Here is a 17,141-nt window from a genome sequence, read left to right as displayed (position 1 = left end):
ATCTGAGGAAGTGAATGTGCTGGATGTGAGTGGGTATCCGTGCTAGGCTAAAAGTTAACCAAAGTCTAGCAGCATTCTAAATGAGGCCATTCGGCAAGCCATGCAGGATCACAGCCAAGACTTGCTTTGGCAGGAATAATTACAGTTGTTGTTATGCCAATGATGTGGCTACAAGCCAAATTAAACAATTTGTGATCAGCCTGCATTCTAGGGCCAAATTCTTAAAGGGTGCATTAAGTCACATATTTACTATGTGAACATAAAGCGATAGAGCAATCTCCCAGTCTACAGTACTGTGCTGAGGTTTTGGACACCTAAACACAATATTTAGAATCATTTCCCTTAGCAATAAACTATTTCCAACTAAAAAAACACCAGATCACAATAGAACAGATGCAGGGGAACATTCATAAAGTAAAAAGTAACAAGAATTTCTCATTTTGAAGAAATTAGATCTTGGAAGCTAGTTTGAAGAACAAAGCTTGGTTCGAGATCCCAGGCAGGTGCCTGTGTTCAATTCCATCACCAGCTCACCTGATTTAACATCATTAAGCACTTACTAAACCAGGTGTTGGATGATACCTCTAATATAATACTAAACTCTCATGAGAAGAGCTTTGTGGATGTTTTATTGAGCACAGTAGTGCAAAACCACAATTTCTGTATGAATGTTATATAGGTTTATTTTAAAATCAGCGTTCTAACTCAGCGTTTTAATCAGAGTAAATTGACACTTACTGCCCAGATAAGGAGTTTTTATTCTAAACTTCACAGGAGACACACAGTACTGTACATATCGACACCTATTCTGCTTACAGCGGTGTAGCACCACCCACTTACCCTGCATTTCTTTGCTTTTAGAATGAGGCACATTCGGCCAATCAGATTAGAGCTCATTTCCATATATCAGTCTTAATGGTACAGTAACAGAAACAGTGTGTTTAAGTGTAAGGGACAAATGAATTATGACTGTTTTAGCATCATAAAACCACACAAACATTATAACATTAAACACAAGAAAATGTAGAATACAGGCCCCTTAAGAGAGAACAGTCCAGTGGATGTAACAGTACCTTCCGGATCCAGTAGCTTAGTGAGTCCTAGGCTCTGCTCGGCGATGTTGAAGGCTTGCTGGAGGTTGTGTGTGGCGTTCGATCTGGTCAGCTTGTGAAACTCGATCAGATCAGGCCTATGCAAAGAGATACAGCAATTTAAACTCAGCAGCTCGTTCAGGCAGAGGAAGAGAGAGAGGAAAGTGTGTGTACACTAACCTGTGACGGTGTATAAGTGCATTAAAAGCCAGTCCATCCCTCCAGCATGTGGTGAAATTATGAATATTGACCTCAGGATACCTGCAGACACACGAAAAAGCAACATACAGTATCACTTCCAGCTCTGAGGGATCAGTGACAGGCTGCAAACACGCCTCGAATGATATGAACATCTCATTACTGCTGATACTGGTTTTAAAAGGTCATATCATGAAAAAAAAAAAAATTCCCCATTTGTCAAATAAAAGAGTGTGATGTGGTAAGTAAATATGATGATATGTGGAATAGATCTGCAACAAACGGCTGTTTTGATAGTCAAACATTCTATAGATTATTGAATCGAATAATCGATTATATGGATTATGAACCTCTCAATTACCAAAGAACTGTAGCTCTCAGCTTTTAAATGTAGGTTGTTTTATGCGTTTGCTTACTAACAATTAAGACAATAAGGCTGAAAACTTTTTTCAGAATTTGACTACATTAATAAATTAACCTGCTAATTTAAAACAAAAATAAAACCCCAATGTTTTCTGTCAAAATATAAAACTAAGTATGTGCAGTATGAGCAGTGTAGCAGCAATAAACTATAAAAAAAACTAATCAGCTTTTCACATATTTTTTCAAATGTGAGACTCTTATTTTCAGGTTTCAAGGTTCTTCAATTTGAAAATGTGGTGAAACCTTTTAAGGTGCTTTGAGGAACCTTCAAGATAAATGTAGTTTTTAGAAGAAAAAGGTTCCTTGAAGGTTCCTTAAAAGACCTTAAAAGGTTCCTTCATAGGTTCAAACTGAAGAAGCTCTGAATGTTACTCAATGATCACTATTTAACAGTGTAGAAGGTAATGGACAGCTTATGAAGGTTGTGAGTCCTACCCTGCTGTTTTCATCTGGCACCAAAGCAGCAGAGCATCCTTAGCTGAACGTGTCTCCCGGTTGTCTTCAGTTTCGATCTTAATCACTTGGATCTGTCGGACATACAGAGCAGAGTAGCGTCATTAGTCTCAGAACATAACAAGCTCATAAAAATAATGAAGTTCTCCAAAACCATATACAGCTCCCGTTTACAATCTTTCTTCACTTCTGTGCCAAACTGATCCCAGATCTGTGGAAAAGAACTGAGTAAACACGGCCAAGAACATGATTAGAGCTACAGTCTGGCTAAAAATCCAGCTTACACATTGCCTCAGACACGCTAGGTGTTCATTATTTAAAGTAAAGAAGCAGAGCTTTTTTAGTTGGGCACTGGAGCTAAAAATCTTTACAAAACAAACAAAAAAAACTTTTTATAAAGTTTATTTTAATCATTTTGTTAAAATATTGTGAACAAATAACTAATAACACATTTCATCAAAAAGAGTTAAGATTTGAGTAATACATCATTACTTTAAATAGTTTTAACAACTAATCTATACAAGAAAATAAGTTTTATTTAAATAACTTTTGTCAAAACTAAAATTAAATAAACATTTCATGAATATGACTCACGACTTTAAATAATTCCAATGTAATAGGTCCAAATTTTGAGGAAAAAAGGTAATTATTTGAAGATAACAGGTCTAAATCATCAAGTGATGGTTGCGTTTTAAGGAAGGGGGAATAAAATTTCATGACTGTGTAAAACACTGGAAGTCAATCTTATGGTTTGATTATAATATCGAGCATAACTGTGTGGTTGGTGTAGTGAAATGTGTGACAACACTGTCCTCCCTGTGGCAGGCTAGCCCACCACTTGATACCGCAAGACCCCTAATTCTACATTCTCCAACTTGTGTAACCTGACTCACATGTAAGAGCTCTGGATATATAGATATAGATGTCTGGATATATAACTGTAAAGTGGACTTAGAGCGAACTGAATACACTGAGAGCGACAGAGCTAACTCTGCTGGATGTTCGGCATGGTGTGTGAGGTGTAATGGGTGTGTGTGTGATGTGTTGTGTAGGGCAGTGCCAGTCCTGCTGCCGGCTGTACAAGCGTATGCCAGTCCGGATGGCACTTGCAGTGAAGTATTCCTGACTGAACCCAAAACCCAACACTTCAGTTCCTCAGTGACAGCAATTGGCGCCATCGCATCACTCTGACATGATGCGGAGTTACAAGCTTTGTGACAGGGCTTTCACTGCAGTCACCAACATACACACACTAACACACACACACATAAGCATCATCATACATAACCCTGTTCTCAACATTTCTGCCCCTTAAGACGTTGGTTACATATGTATGTGTGTGGATGGTCCATAGCACGTAGCACACAAGCTCATAGTCTAGATAGAGGGAGAGAGCAGCTGTGAGAACAAGCAGTGATTTGGGTGGGTGGAGTTCTTAAGAATCTTCCTGGACATCTTTAAAGTGGTGCAGTTCCAGTACCAGGTGATACAGCCAGTCAGCATGCTCTCCACAGTACAGGTGTAGATTTCAAACCAACCCCCCTCAGCCGTCTGAGCTACGATTGCGCCTTCTCTGCCACCTGTGTGGTAAGTTCTGTCCATGTAAGTTCCTCAGTAATGTGAACACCAAGGAATTTGAAGCTTCTGCCCCTCTCCACAGTGGTTCCACAGATAAAGATAGAGGTGCATACTCTCTCCTGCTTCTTGAAGTCTACTGTCAGCTCTTTAGTCTTTGCTGATGTTTAGAGAGAGGTTATTTTCCAGGCACCAGTGTGTCAGTAAGCTAACCTCCTCACTGTAGGCTGCCACGTTGTGTTTGGAGATCAGGCCTGCGGTTGTTGTGCCATCAGCAAATTGAATTATGACCTTTGAGCTGTGTCTGGCTGTGCGGTTGTAGGTGTACAGGGAGTACAGGAGTGGGCTGAGCACACAGCAGTGAGGAGGACATGATGCTGCCCATTCGTACGACATGTTGTTGCGCTGGCCCATCAGAAAGTTCAGGATCCAGCTGCAAAGAGAGTTGTTCAGACCCAGAGAGCTTGTTGTCATGCCTTGGGGGAATGATGGCATTGAATGCTAAACTGTCCGCAAACAGCATTCTCATATACCTGAGGGCAGTATGCAGGGTCAGGGCAATAGCATCATCAGTGAATCTATTAGGCATGTATGCAGACTGCAGTGGGTCCAGTGGAAGGTAGTGAAGAGCAGATATGGTCTTTAACTAGCCTCTCAAAGCAAATGTCTTTTGACCGCCTGAGGGCTGCTTTAGTCTATGGATGACTCCATTCCAGCATAGTCAGGAGGACAGTTGCATTCCGCTAAGGCTGACCATTTGCTGACAGAACTGAAGCACACAAGCTCATAGTCTAGATAGAGGGAGGTGAGCAGGTTGCTGCCAAACAGGTGTACCCCTTGAAGCGTAGTCCATTAAGCCAAAAGACCCCTAGTTGAATGGCATACCACCAGCACCCTGTCTTGTCTTATAAGGGCTAGCCTGAGCAATGCCCATCCAGTGAGGGCTCCATGAGCCCCGAATAGCTCTGTGTGGCCTCCTTGGTTGTTTCTCTGGATAAGGCGGTACGTTGTCCAAGCAAAGTCTGCAGGCACATGGATGACGATATTGTCAGATCTTTCAATCACGCAGCATGAATCGGTTGTATTGACAACACAGTTCTCCACCTCCTCCTATCAGAGTAGTAGTCACAGCAACGGTGTAAAGGCAAAGAGCCATTCCTCAACGAATGCATCACACTCTATCCATGCAGGAATGCCTGAAGTAGGCACTTGTGCCTGTACTGAGCTGCATTGCTTCTAAGCCCAGCCGAGCCAGTGCGGTATGGATGGTGACTATGAAGGAAAGAGGACAGAAAACTACCTGTTGTGTTCCCATTCATCTTGTCTGAACTGGCACCAGACGGCATGTCCTTGAAAGAGGAGCAGGAGGATGGGGGTGAAGCAGCAGGTGTAGAAGCCTGTGTCTCTTTCCAATGTGAACAAAGAATCGGTAGCTGCAGTGAAGACTGCATCATCATCCACAAAATCGTCCCTTGGGGGAGAGTTATAGTATTATAATATTACTATTATAGGCCGAGCAGTTGCAGCGGGCGGCAAACTAACTTGGGGGCTGCATCTGCTAAGGCTGGAGATGCCTCAAGGCTTCCATGCGGGCCACAGAGCTGGATAGGTCCTCTACTCTTTAATAGAGCTTTGACCTCACCTCAGACTTTTTCTTAGGTGAATGGAGTTGGGTACGAAGCTGTGCATTTCACTCCGCTCACGGTAGCCGGTGCTCCTGAGAGAAGGGGAACAGCATCATTACACACCAGAGCAGCTGGAAGACACAGCTGGCGGCAGGCGAAAGGCGTGACAGCGCAGAGCAGGCATGGGTCTGTCTTGGCCTCGCAAAGGTGTAGCTGTACTAGATGAACAGCTTCGCACGAGGGGAAAAGCTTACCTCTACCATGAGAAAACACACGTCTTTTGCTGCATCAGTCCACAAGCGAACTAAGAAATGCTGCTACTTCAACGAAAATTCAGAAGAAAGCATCAACGTCTCCTCTGACCCCACTTACTCCAGCCACCTCCTGTTCCAACCCCTGCCATCCGAAAAGAGGTAGAGTAACATCACAGCCGAAACCACCAGATTTAAGAACAGTTTCTTCCTGCATGCTGTTGAACTGATCACACCAGCAACACCAACCTGAACACGTACATACAGACTGCTACTGATCTCACTGATCCGCCCAGTTCACTCACCATATCCGCACTGTGAACTGGAACTACAATTGTGTACTGTATTCTTTACCTGAACACTAGCTGCTATACCACTACCTGCATTGTACACATACGAAATGCTGCTTCCAAACACCAGACCTGGTCTACTTTAGCATACTACACCTGAGCGTACTGTACTCTTCCAATTTATACACACAACACCCAACTGTAACGGCTGGACTTATTATTATATTTATTTTGTTTATTTTAGTTGGTGTACCTTTGCACAAATGCATGCATATATTTGTATGTACTGCATTGTATTTATTGTTTATTGTACTTACTGTTTAAGCACCTTGTCTCGTCTCTTTTATATGTCCATTATTTTAGTCTATTGTTCTTGCACTACTGTCCCACACCTGTATCTATTACTACCCCAGAGATTTAGACTAACAGTTTTTCATTGAACAACCCTGTATTTGTTTAATGACAATGCAGTTGGAATAGAATTGAAAATCTGAGTGGGAGAAACTGAGAAGCCAAAATGGAACAGGGGGCACGACACAGGGAGACCAACTGTGTAAAAACCCCAGTGTGCACATTAATAAGCAACTGATCAGCAGAGTAGAACCAACCTCTGAATGTGGTAAATCAGAAAAGCTTGCTCACATAAAAACATAGGTAATCCCAGCTCTTGGGAACAAAATAATCGTGCTGCTCGGTCAAGCTGTGTGATATATCCAATCTGAATGCAATAAAGGAAAGAAAACGACTGAGTGTGTGATGCCCTCTTATAGTGAGGGCTACATTACACACGACCTTGCTGCCATAAGTCTTGATACATGCTATGCACAAGGGGACCATTCATAGGCCAAAGCCACCCTCAGGCGGTCAGGAGGCATGTTTAATCAAACTGACTTAAAATGCAATTTACACTTTTTTCAGACAAGTTTGGTCTTTAGTTTTGCGCTAAATGTTTTGAGGTTAGTGAAGCTTACAAGGAATGCTTAAACAGTAGCAATTAGCATTACCGTATTATAAATAACATAATTCATACATTCATACAGTATATGAAACTACATAATCAAATATATTAGAGATTACTGAACACCTCCACACGGTTTGAAGAGGACGTGTGATGGTTTAGACATGCATTTATCAGCATGCTAATTGGTGGAGTATATGCTTCCATTTCTTAGCCTTGTAGCTCCAGTGCTAAAAGTGAAAAAACAAAACTTCAGAAACTAAACTGCTGTTTTAAAGCACACTTTTGAGACTTGTGCTAAAACACTGCATGCATCAACTCAGGAACTGCACTGATACTGATCTGAGCTACACTAATACACTGATCTGAGCTACACTGATCTGAGCTACACTAATACACTGATCTGAGCTACACTGATCTGAGCTACACTAATACACTGATCTGAGCTACACTGATACACTGACCTGAGTGACACTGATTTGGGCTACACTGATCTGAGCTACACTAATACACTGATCTGAGCTACACTGATCTGAGCTACACTGATACACTGACCTGAGTGACACTGATCTGGGCTACACTGATCTGAGCTACACTAATACACTGATCTGAGCTACACTGATCTGAGCTACACTAATACACTGATCTGAGCTACACTGATCTGAGCTACACTAATACACTGATCTGAACTATACTGATCTGAACTACGCTGATCTGGGCTACACTGATCTGAGCTACACTAATACACTGATCTAAGCTACACTGATCTGAGCTATACTGATCTGAACGACACTGATCTGAGCTACACTGATCTGAGCTACACTGACACACTGATCTGAGCTACACTGATACACTGATCTGAGCTACACTGATACACTAATCTGAGCTACACTGATCTAAGCTACACTGATCTGAACTACACTGATCTGAGCTACACTAATACACTGATCTGAGCTACACTGATCTGAACTATACTGATCTGAGCTACACTGATACACTCTTCTGAGCTACACTGTTCTGAGCTACACTGATACACTGATCTAAACTACACTGACACTGATCTGAGCTACACTGATCTGAGTTACACTGATCTGAGCTACACTGATACACTGATCTGAGCTACACTAATACGCTGACCTGAGCTACACTGATCTGAGCTACACTAATACACTGATCTGAGCTACACTGATCTGAGCTACACTGATACACTGATCTGAACTATACTGATCTGAACTACACTGATCTGAGCTACACTAATATACTGATCTGAGCTACACTGATCTGAGCTACACTGATCTGAACGACACTGATCTGAGCTACACTAATACACTGATCTGAGCTACACTGATCTGAACGACACTGATCTGAACTATACTGATCTGAGCTACACTGATCTGAGCTACACTGACACACTGATCTGAGCTACACTGATCTAAGCTACACTGATCTGAACTACACTGATCTGAGCTACACTAATACACTGATCTGAGCTACACTGATACACTGATCTGAACTATACTGATCTGAGCTACACTGATACACTGATCTGAACTACACTGATACACTGATCTGAACTACACTGATACACTGATCTGAACTACACTGACACTGATCTGAGCTACACTGATCTGAGCTACACTAATACACTGATCTGAGCTACACTGATACACTGATCTGAGCTACACTGATCTAAGCTACACTGATACACTGATCTGAACTACACTGACACTGATCTGAGCTACACTGATCTGAGCTACACTGATACACTAATCTGAGCTACACTGATCTGAGCTACACTGATACACTAATCTGACCTACACTAATATACTGATCTGAGCTACACTGATACACTGATCTGAGCTACACTAATATACTGATCTGAGCTACACTGATACACTGATCTGAGCAACACTGATACACTGATCTGAGCTACACTGATCTGAGCTACACTAATATACTGATCTGATCTACACTGATACACTGATCTGAGCTACACTGATACACTGATCAGAGCTACACTGATCTGAGCTACACTGATACACTGATCTGAACTACACTGATCTGAACTACACTGACACTGATCTGAGCTACACTGATACACTGATCTGAGCTACACTGATCTGAGTTACACTGATACACTAGTCTGAGCTACACTGATCTGAGCTACACTGATCTGAGCTACACTAATATACTGATCTGAGCTACACTGATACACTGATCTGAGCAACACTGATGCACTGATCTGAGCTACACTGATCTGAGCTACACTAATATACTGATCTGAGCTACACTGATCTGAGCTACACTGATACACTGATCTGAGCTACACTGATCTGAGCTACACCAATCTGAGCTACACTGATACACTGATATGAACTACACTGATCTGAGCTACACTGATACACTGATCTGAACTATACTGATCTGAGCTACACTGATCTGAGCTACACTGATCTGAGCTACACTGATACACTGATCTGAGCTACACTGATCTGAGCTACACTGATACATTGATCTGAACTATACCGATCTGAGCTACACTGATACACTGATCTGAGCTACACTGATACACTGATCTGAGCTATACTGATACCTTGATCTGAACTATACTGATCTGAACTATACTGATCTGAGCTACACTGATCTGAGCTACACTGATACACTGATCTGAGCTATACTGATACACTGATCTGAACTATACTGATCTGATCTACACTGATCTGAGCTATACTGATACACTGATCTGAACTATACTGATCTGATCTACACTGATCTGAGCTACACTGATCTGAGCTACACTGATACACTGATCTGAACTACACTGATCTGAACTATACTGATCTGAACTACACTGATACACTGATCTGAGCTACACTGATACACTGATCTGAGCTATACTGATACACTGATCTGAACTATACTGATCTGATCTACACTGATACACTGATCTGAACTACACTGATACACTGATCTGAGCTACACTGATCTGAGCTACACTGATACACTGATCTGAACTACACTGATCTGAACTACACTGATACGAGCTACACTGATATGAGCTACACTATTACACTGATCTGAACTACACTGATCTGAACTATACTGATCTGAGCTACACTGATCTGAGCTACACTGATCTGAACTATACTGATCTGAGCTACACTGATACACCGATCTGAGCTACACTGATACACTGATCTGAGCTACACTGATCTGAGCTACACTAATACACTGAACTGAACTACACTGATGTGAACTACACTGATACACTGATCTGAACTACACTGATCTGAACTACACTGATACGAGCTACACTGATATGAGCTACACTATTACACTGATCTGAACTACACTGATCTGAACTACACTGATACGAGCTACACTGATATGAGCTACACTATTACACTGATCTGAACTACACTGATCTGAACTATACTGATCTAATCTACATTGATAGTGTTCTCCTCTATCAGCTCTACAAGTGCATGTTTAAGAGACTATTAGAACCAGTACCTCAAATATCCTTCTCTTCCTCCTCTCTTTTTCTTTCTCTTCACTCTGCCGCCTGTCATCTCTTTCCCCTTCCTTATTTTCCTCTCTTTTTCACTTGCTCACCCTCTCTCTCTCTCTCTCTCTCTCTCTCTCTGTGTGTGCTACTGCTGCAGTGGGGAGGCCTTACCTGCTGACCGAGCAGAGCTCAACTCCAACACAGCTCAGGACGGGAGGGGGGGAGAGAGAGAGAGGGAAAAGAAAGAAAAAGGGAAAGAGGAAGAAAATGAGAGAGAAATGAGGTGCAGAAAATGAAAGATGGTGAAAGAGAGACACACACAGAGATAATTAAGGAAAATGGAAAAGAGCTAGAAAAACAGAAACAGAAAGAGAAGCAGAGAGAGATGCAATAAACAGATGAGTCGTTGGGTCAGAGCAAAAGAGAGCGAGACAGAGAATGAGACAGAGAGAAAAGGGGGAGGAAGAAAATGAGCGCAGGAGCGGCAAAGGACAGGAGAAAGGTAAGCATGGATCCAGCTGGAGGTCAGCGCCCCACCCCCTTATCCCTCTTAACACTCTGGTGTCCGATGACACACTCTCCCTCTCTCTCCAATCCCTCTCTCTCTGGCTTTCTCTGTTTCTCTCTCTCATCCTCTACCTCTGTACTTTAGGAAATCTTTGTAAATCTCTTACGCCTACACCTTTAGCCCTACCTACATTTGTTCTTAATGTCTCTGATCTCTGACCTCATTAACGAGCTGGAATGCTAATATACAAGACAAGCTAACAATGCATCATAAGACTTTATCCATAGACCCCAAACAGACCAAAGAACTTTAGCCAGTGGCTGATATATGCAGCCAAATGGTCACTAACTAATGAACAGCACCAGGACAGTTAGCTAGGATTATGCGGTATATCGTGAAATATTTTCAGTTTGTCAAGGTTTAAATACTATCAGTTTTCAATGATCTTACCTGGCAAAAATGAATTAGCAGATATGCATTAGCTATTGTCAGTTTGCAGAGCAGAATATGTAGCAGCTATCAGTCTGCAGAGATAGACAACAGCTATTTCAGGTGGCAGAGTGAGTTAATGCTGGCTACTTTCACTTAACAGTTAGCTATATTCAATGAGCAGACTATACCCATACAGACCCCCAGATCATTCCGTGTTCAAGGCTTATCTCATTTTTATTCTCTACAAAATGCTCAAATGCATACTTTGAGTGAGAGGCCCACATAAAGACCATTGAGGTTTTTAAAAAGAATGAAGTGTTTTTTTACGTAGGTGGAAATATTGTATAGATGGTTCTAAAAAGAACCCTTACAATACAGAACCCTTTTAGCTTAAAGCGTGGAGTGAAAAAGTAAAACAACGGAAAACATGGAGTTTAATCAAACATTTGGTCCTCACAGAGACTATAGAAGCAGAACACACACACACACACAGCTATGGATCACATACACCCTGCAGGGAACAGAAAGGCAGACAGAGATCAAATAACTCCAGCAGGGTTAAAAAAACATCTACCATCCAAACCTTCATCCAGATCAAAAACACACCCAGCATATACAACCATAACACACCAGCTTACACACACCAGTTTACACACACAATCAATCACAACATAACTCGCAAACCACTAATGATGATTCAATAAATATAATAATAAAGATGAAAGTACACAGAAATAAAGTACAGACTATTCAGGGGGTGGGTATATGATGTTCTTTTATTATTCCACCCGGTTTTTGCTTTTTATCTCAGGCCGCAATTTTCAAGATATCCACTCCAATCCACACCAATTTTGATTCATGTGTCTTATAAACAGCCTTGTAAACAGCTTTTGGATAAGGACAATAGCATTCATACAGTAAGCACCCAACCTAAACTATTGTGGCCAAAACACTCCCATATGAATGCAATGAAATGTGTCCGTAAACTTTTAACCAAGAATTTAAACTTCTCTACAGGAATTTGCCAAGCTACAAACACCAAATTCCTAACAGTCGTAGAACTAATAGCATAATTGTATTCTATCACCTAACCACCTAGCAACACCTTCGCAACCACCAAGCAACACCTTAACAAACCCACACCTATACCATAGAAACATCTTAGCAACCACCTAGCAACACCTTAACAACACTTATACCATAGGAGTACTTAGTGACCATCTAACAACATCTTGGAAATTTACAGCTATACCATAGCAACATCTTAGCAACCAACACCTATATATCACAGTACCACTGCTGAACTGCAATTACAATCTTCAAGAAATGTACTTTCACTAGTTATTAATTCCAAGAATGACATTTGTTCAATAATCACATTATTACATTAAACATATTAAACTTAAACTTGAACTTATTTACTACCCTTCAACTTATGTGTTATTTAGCATCACACTAAAGTGTGTATGCAATCAGCAGTATTGGGAATGTCCCTTTTTCTAGAGCTAACAGCACCCCCTGCTGGTTCCTATTGATTAACTCTAATGGTGGCTGGCACCCATACAAAACTGCAATTTGGTTGGCAAGTTGGTCTCACTCTCATTTGGACTTGGACTTTGCTCTCAGCTAGGTCGTAGTCTAGACTTGGAATCAACAATAGCAGTTTTGAATCCAGCCATAACTGTATAAATAAAATAGGATAAAATTGGCTAATGCGCTCATACCTGAAAGCGCAGGATGATGGTCCAGATAAGGCCAAGGGTGAGGCGGTGGTTGCCATCGACGATATCATGTGATCCGACGTTCTCCAGGTGCACCCTCTGCTCTTTAAGGAACTGCAGAGCCTTATCCACATTCTCTAGGCAGTGGATCCGCATCCGGCCTCGTGTTGGACGGGGCTTAAAGAAAATTAAATCAACATGATGTCAAAACACTAAAGCTGCTTAAAATTTTCCAAGGTAAATGAAGGTAGATAAACTGACCAGCAGCTCCCCTGAGAGCACCTCCAGCAGTCTGGTGAGCATGTAGCCGTCCCTCAGGTCGTTGTAAAGGTCAGCAATGCGGCAGGACACACGGGCCAGGTGAGCGTTTACCCACTTAGTGAAGGTTTTCTTCTGCACTGCATCTCTCTCATCTAGAGGACAAGACATCAGAAACACTCACATTACAGACACTGCAAGTATATATTATAGGTTGTTGTTTTTTTATTAACTGGCCACTTTATTAGAAACACCTACATTACCTCCACTTACTGGCCACTTTATTAGAAACACCTATATTGTACTTCCACTTACTGGCCACTTTATTAGAAACACCTACATTGTACTTCTACTCACTGGCCACTTTACTGGTGAAGCTAAAAGAAAGTGTTTTTTGAACAAATAGACTGTATGTGTGTGTGTGTGTATGTGTGTTTTTCTGCATACCTGCTAGTGCTTTAATACGTGAGCACTCAAAGAGTTTTGAGCTGGTGGTCTCAGTTTCCCAGAATCCTGTGCTGGTGGGCCGGTTGTTGTTGTTTAGTTGTCTCTGGGCCTCAGCGTTGTCCAGGTCAGTGGAGGCATTGGCCATCGCGCCTGCTTCCCAAACTAGCCTGTAAACAACATACAGCACAGCTACAATGAAACACACACAGTAGCCAGTAAAATATTGCACCTTTTTATTGAAGGTGTACGTATGGATGGATGACATGACCAACATTCGACATCACAAGGCTTTTTAAAGAAGTAGGATTGTGTATTCTCTTAAAGTGTAAACATAAAAAAGTCAGAACACAAATATTTCATATGTATTTCATATATATATATATGTGTGTGTGTGTGTGTGTTGTCAATTCACACACTGAAATACATATGTGCCACTGGCTGCAAAACCTCAAATCACGATACACCTACCCTCACGTTTAACAGTTGAAAACGTGAAAAGGTGACATTCTGCACCCTTTTTTTTCAAACAAATTGTTCCTCACGGCAGCCCAATTTTTCTGTCTTAACTTCCTCAGACTTCCTGGATAGTTAGATTTATGTAAATGTATTTATGTGTTGGTTTTGACATCACAAACACAAATCATTGAAAGCAGGAAACAGCCCTTTGAAGCACATAGACCAAACATAACACCTTTCAATACATCAGGTAAGAAACATCAGCCTCATTCAGGACTGTTAAACTTCACACACACACACACACACATGCCCTACTTTCTCTCTGACTGATGTACAGTATGATGTGAAATAGGCTTTTTACACACACACAAGCTACAACTGGGTCACTTTTACCTTTCTCCTCTGCCAGCACTGAGAGTGTGTGTGTGCGTGTGTGTGTGTAGATGAACTGAGGGTTAACAAACGTCAGATAGACTTAAACCATTTTACCAGACAAAGGAGTGTTATTTAAACATTCAATGGTTCTCAAAGTTGTTATGGTTCTACATAACCCTTGAAGAACCCTTGAAGAACCTATAAAGGTTTTATATCAAGCCTTCTCTGTTGCACTGATAGAATGCAAAAATGTAGAACAGCGGGGGGTTTGATAGGAGAGAGGTGATACAGCGAAATATCAGCAATCCCCTATTTTCACTCATACAGACTACAGCTGTGTGCAAAGGTCTGTGCACCCCTGGTAAAACTCCATGTATGCTGATGTTCTCATCTTCTACAGAGACGCACGTCGATCCATTTTAACTGTATTTAATAGACAGCAGAAAATAAACCAATTGTACATAAATCTTGGTACAGTTTTATTGTTTTGATTAAATTGAATTACAATTCGTGTCTAAACTGTACAGAAAAGGCCATATTTAGGTTTCTTGTAGCAGATTTACTAATTTACACTAAGAATGACACATGCCATTTGAACTAGGGTGCCCAAACTTTAGCACACATATCAGTATTGGTATGAGTGTGTACTGCGTGTTTCTCTTCAGCATGATGCCTCAGAGTATTTTCCACTATTCCTGTCATCCTGGTGAAATTCACAGGATTTGTCAGTGTGTGTGTGTGTGTGTGTGTGTGTGTGTGTGTGAGGCTCGCTCTTCTTTTCTTGTTCTCTCTGAAATCTGTGATCATTGTAAGGAGAGAAAAGAGCACAGACCCTTCCCCCAATTCCAAAATACACCAGCTCCCATCCCCCATGATCATACACATGCACACACACACATACAGATTTGCACCTCCTCAGATCCTCTAAAAAGACGAGCTATGTAATTATGACATTATGAGCCACACATGGAAATACTGTAAAAAATATACAGTATTGAACTGAAGCTTCACATAGGGAACAGTCTGGACAGCTGTTTATCTGAACAGTGTTTACATTACAATATTTCTTTGAAATAAACAAATAAACAAGCCATTGTGATTAGAATGTGTGCTCTCCTGGGGGAAGGCCATTATTCCCAGTTCCCATCCAGCACCTAGTTTACCTAATCAGTCCTTAAAGTATTAAAGTAATAAGTGTTAAAGTAAATCAGATGAGCTGCTATTTGGTCAGTTCACAGAAAAGATCAGCATCCAAACCTGTGCTTTTCAAACTGTGCCCTTCTAACTGTGTTCTTCTTTAACTGTTTCTTTTACAACGGTGTCCTTCAAACTGTGTCATTCTAACAGTGCTGTTCTAATTGTGTCCTTCTGTGTTTTTCTGTGTTCTTCTAACTGTTCTTCAGTGTTCTTCTAACTGTGTTTTCCTGACTGTGCTCTTCCAACTGTGTAATTCTAACTGTAATTTTCTGTTCCCTTCTAACTGTGCTTTTCTGTGTTCTTTTAACTGTGTTCTTTTAACTGTGCTTTTCTGTGTTCTTCTAACTGTGTCCTTTTAACTGTATTCTTTTAACTGTATTCTTCTGTGTCCTTTTAACTGTGTTCTTTTAAATGTATTCTTCTGTGTTCTTCTAGCTGTGTCCCTTTAACTGTGTTCTAACTGTGTTCTTCTAACTGTGTCCTTTTAACTGTGTTCTTCTAAATGTGTGCTTTGAACTGTGCCCTAACTGTGTTCTTCTAAATGTGTGCTTTGAACTGTGCCCTAACTGTGGTCTTCTAACTGTGTCCTTTGAACTGTGACCTTCTAACTCTGTTCTTTTAACTGTGTCCTTCTAACTGTGCTCTTCTGTGTTTTTTAACTGAGCCCTTTTAACTGTGTCCTTCTAACTGTGCCCTAACTGTGGTCTTCTAACTGTGTCCTTTGAACTGTGACCTTCTAACTCTGTTCTTTTAACTGTGTCCTTCTAACTGTGCTCTTCTGTGTTTTTTAACTGAGCCCTTTTAACTGTGCTCTTCTGTGTTCTTTTAAATGTTTTATTCTAACTGTGTTCTTCTAGCTGTGTCCCTTTAACTATGTTCTAACTGTGTTCTTCTAGCTGTGTCCCTTTAACTATGTTCTAACTGTGTTCTTCTAACTGTGTCCTTTTAACTGTGTCCTAACTGTGTTCTTTTAACTGTATTCTTCTAACTGTGTTCTTCTAGCTGTGTCCCTTTAACTATGTTCTAACCGTGTTCTTCTAACTGTGTCCTTCTAACTGTGTCCTTTTAACTGTGTTCTTCTAACTGTGTTCTTCTAACTGTGTCCTTTTAACTGTGTCCTTTTAACTGTGTTCTAACTGTCTTCTTCTAACTGTGTCCTATGAACTGTGCCCTAACTGTGTTTTTCTAACTGTGTCCTTTGAACTGTGTCCTTCTAACTCTGTTCTTTTAACTGTGTCCTTCTAACTGTGCTCTTCTGTGTTTTTTAACTGAGCCCTTTTAACTGTGCTCTTCTGTGTTCTTTTACAGTGAGTCCAAGAAGTATTTGATCCCTTGCTGATTTTCTTTGTTTGCCCACTAATAAAGACACTATCCT

The 17,141-nt window shown here is 41.1% G+C and overlaps 1 protein-coding gene across 1 annotated transcript in view; it reads right to left on the bottom strand.

Moving 5' to 3' along the window:
- The window catches only part of sptbn4b (spectrin, beta, non-erythrocytic 4b), an 86,136-nt gene that overhangs the window by 56,030 nt on the left and 12,965 nt on the right, over nt 1-17,141 (bottom strand). Inside the window, exons 2-7 of the mRNA XM_072695303.1 lie at nt 13,739-13,905; nt 13,295-13,446; nt 13,037-13,210; nt 2,148-2,239; nt 1,272-1,352; nt 1,074-1,189 (exon numbers count right to left, since the gene is read on the bottom strand). Coding sequence (XP_072551404.1) covers nt 1,074-1,189; nt 1,272-1,352; nt 2,148-2,239; nt 13,037-13,210; nt 13,295-13,446; nt 13,739-13,883 — 760 coding nt within the window. The 5' untranslated portion in view covers nt 13,884-13,905. The remainder of the gene's footprint in view (nt 1-1,073; nt 1,190-1,271; nt 1,353-2,147; nt 2,240-13,036; nt 13,211-13,294; nt 13,447-13,738; nt 13,906-17,141) is intronic.

This window comes from Salminus brasiliensis, chromosome 13, assembly GCF_030463535.1.
Source record: "Salminus brasiliensis chromosome 13, fSalBra1.hap2, whole genome shotgun sequence".
Taxonomy (NCBI): domain Eukaryota; kingdom Metazoa; phylum Chordata; class Actinopteri; order Characiformes; family Bryconidae; genus Salminus; species Salminus brasiliensis.
The sequence above is the reverse complement of the archived record's forward strand: the minus strand, read 5'-3'. Positions and strand labels throughout refer to the sequence as shown.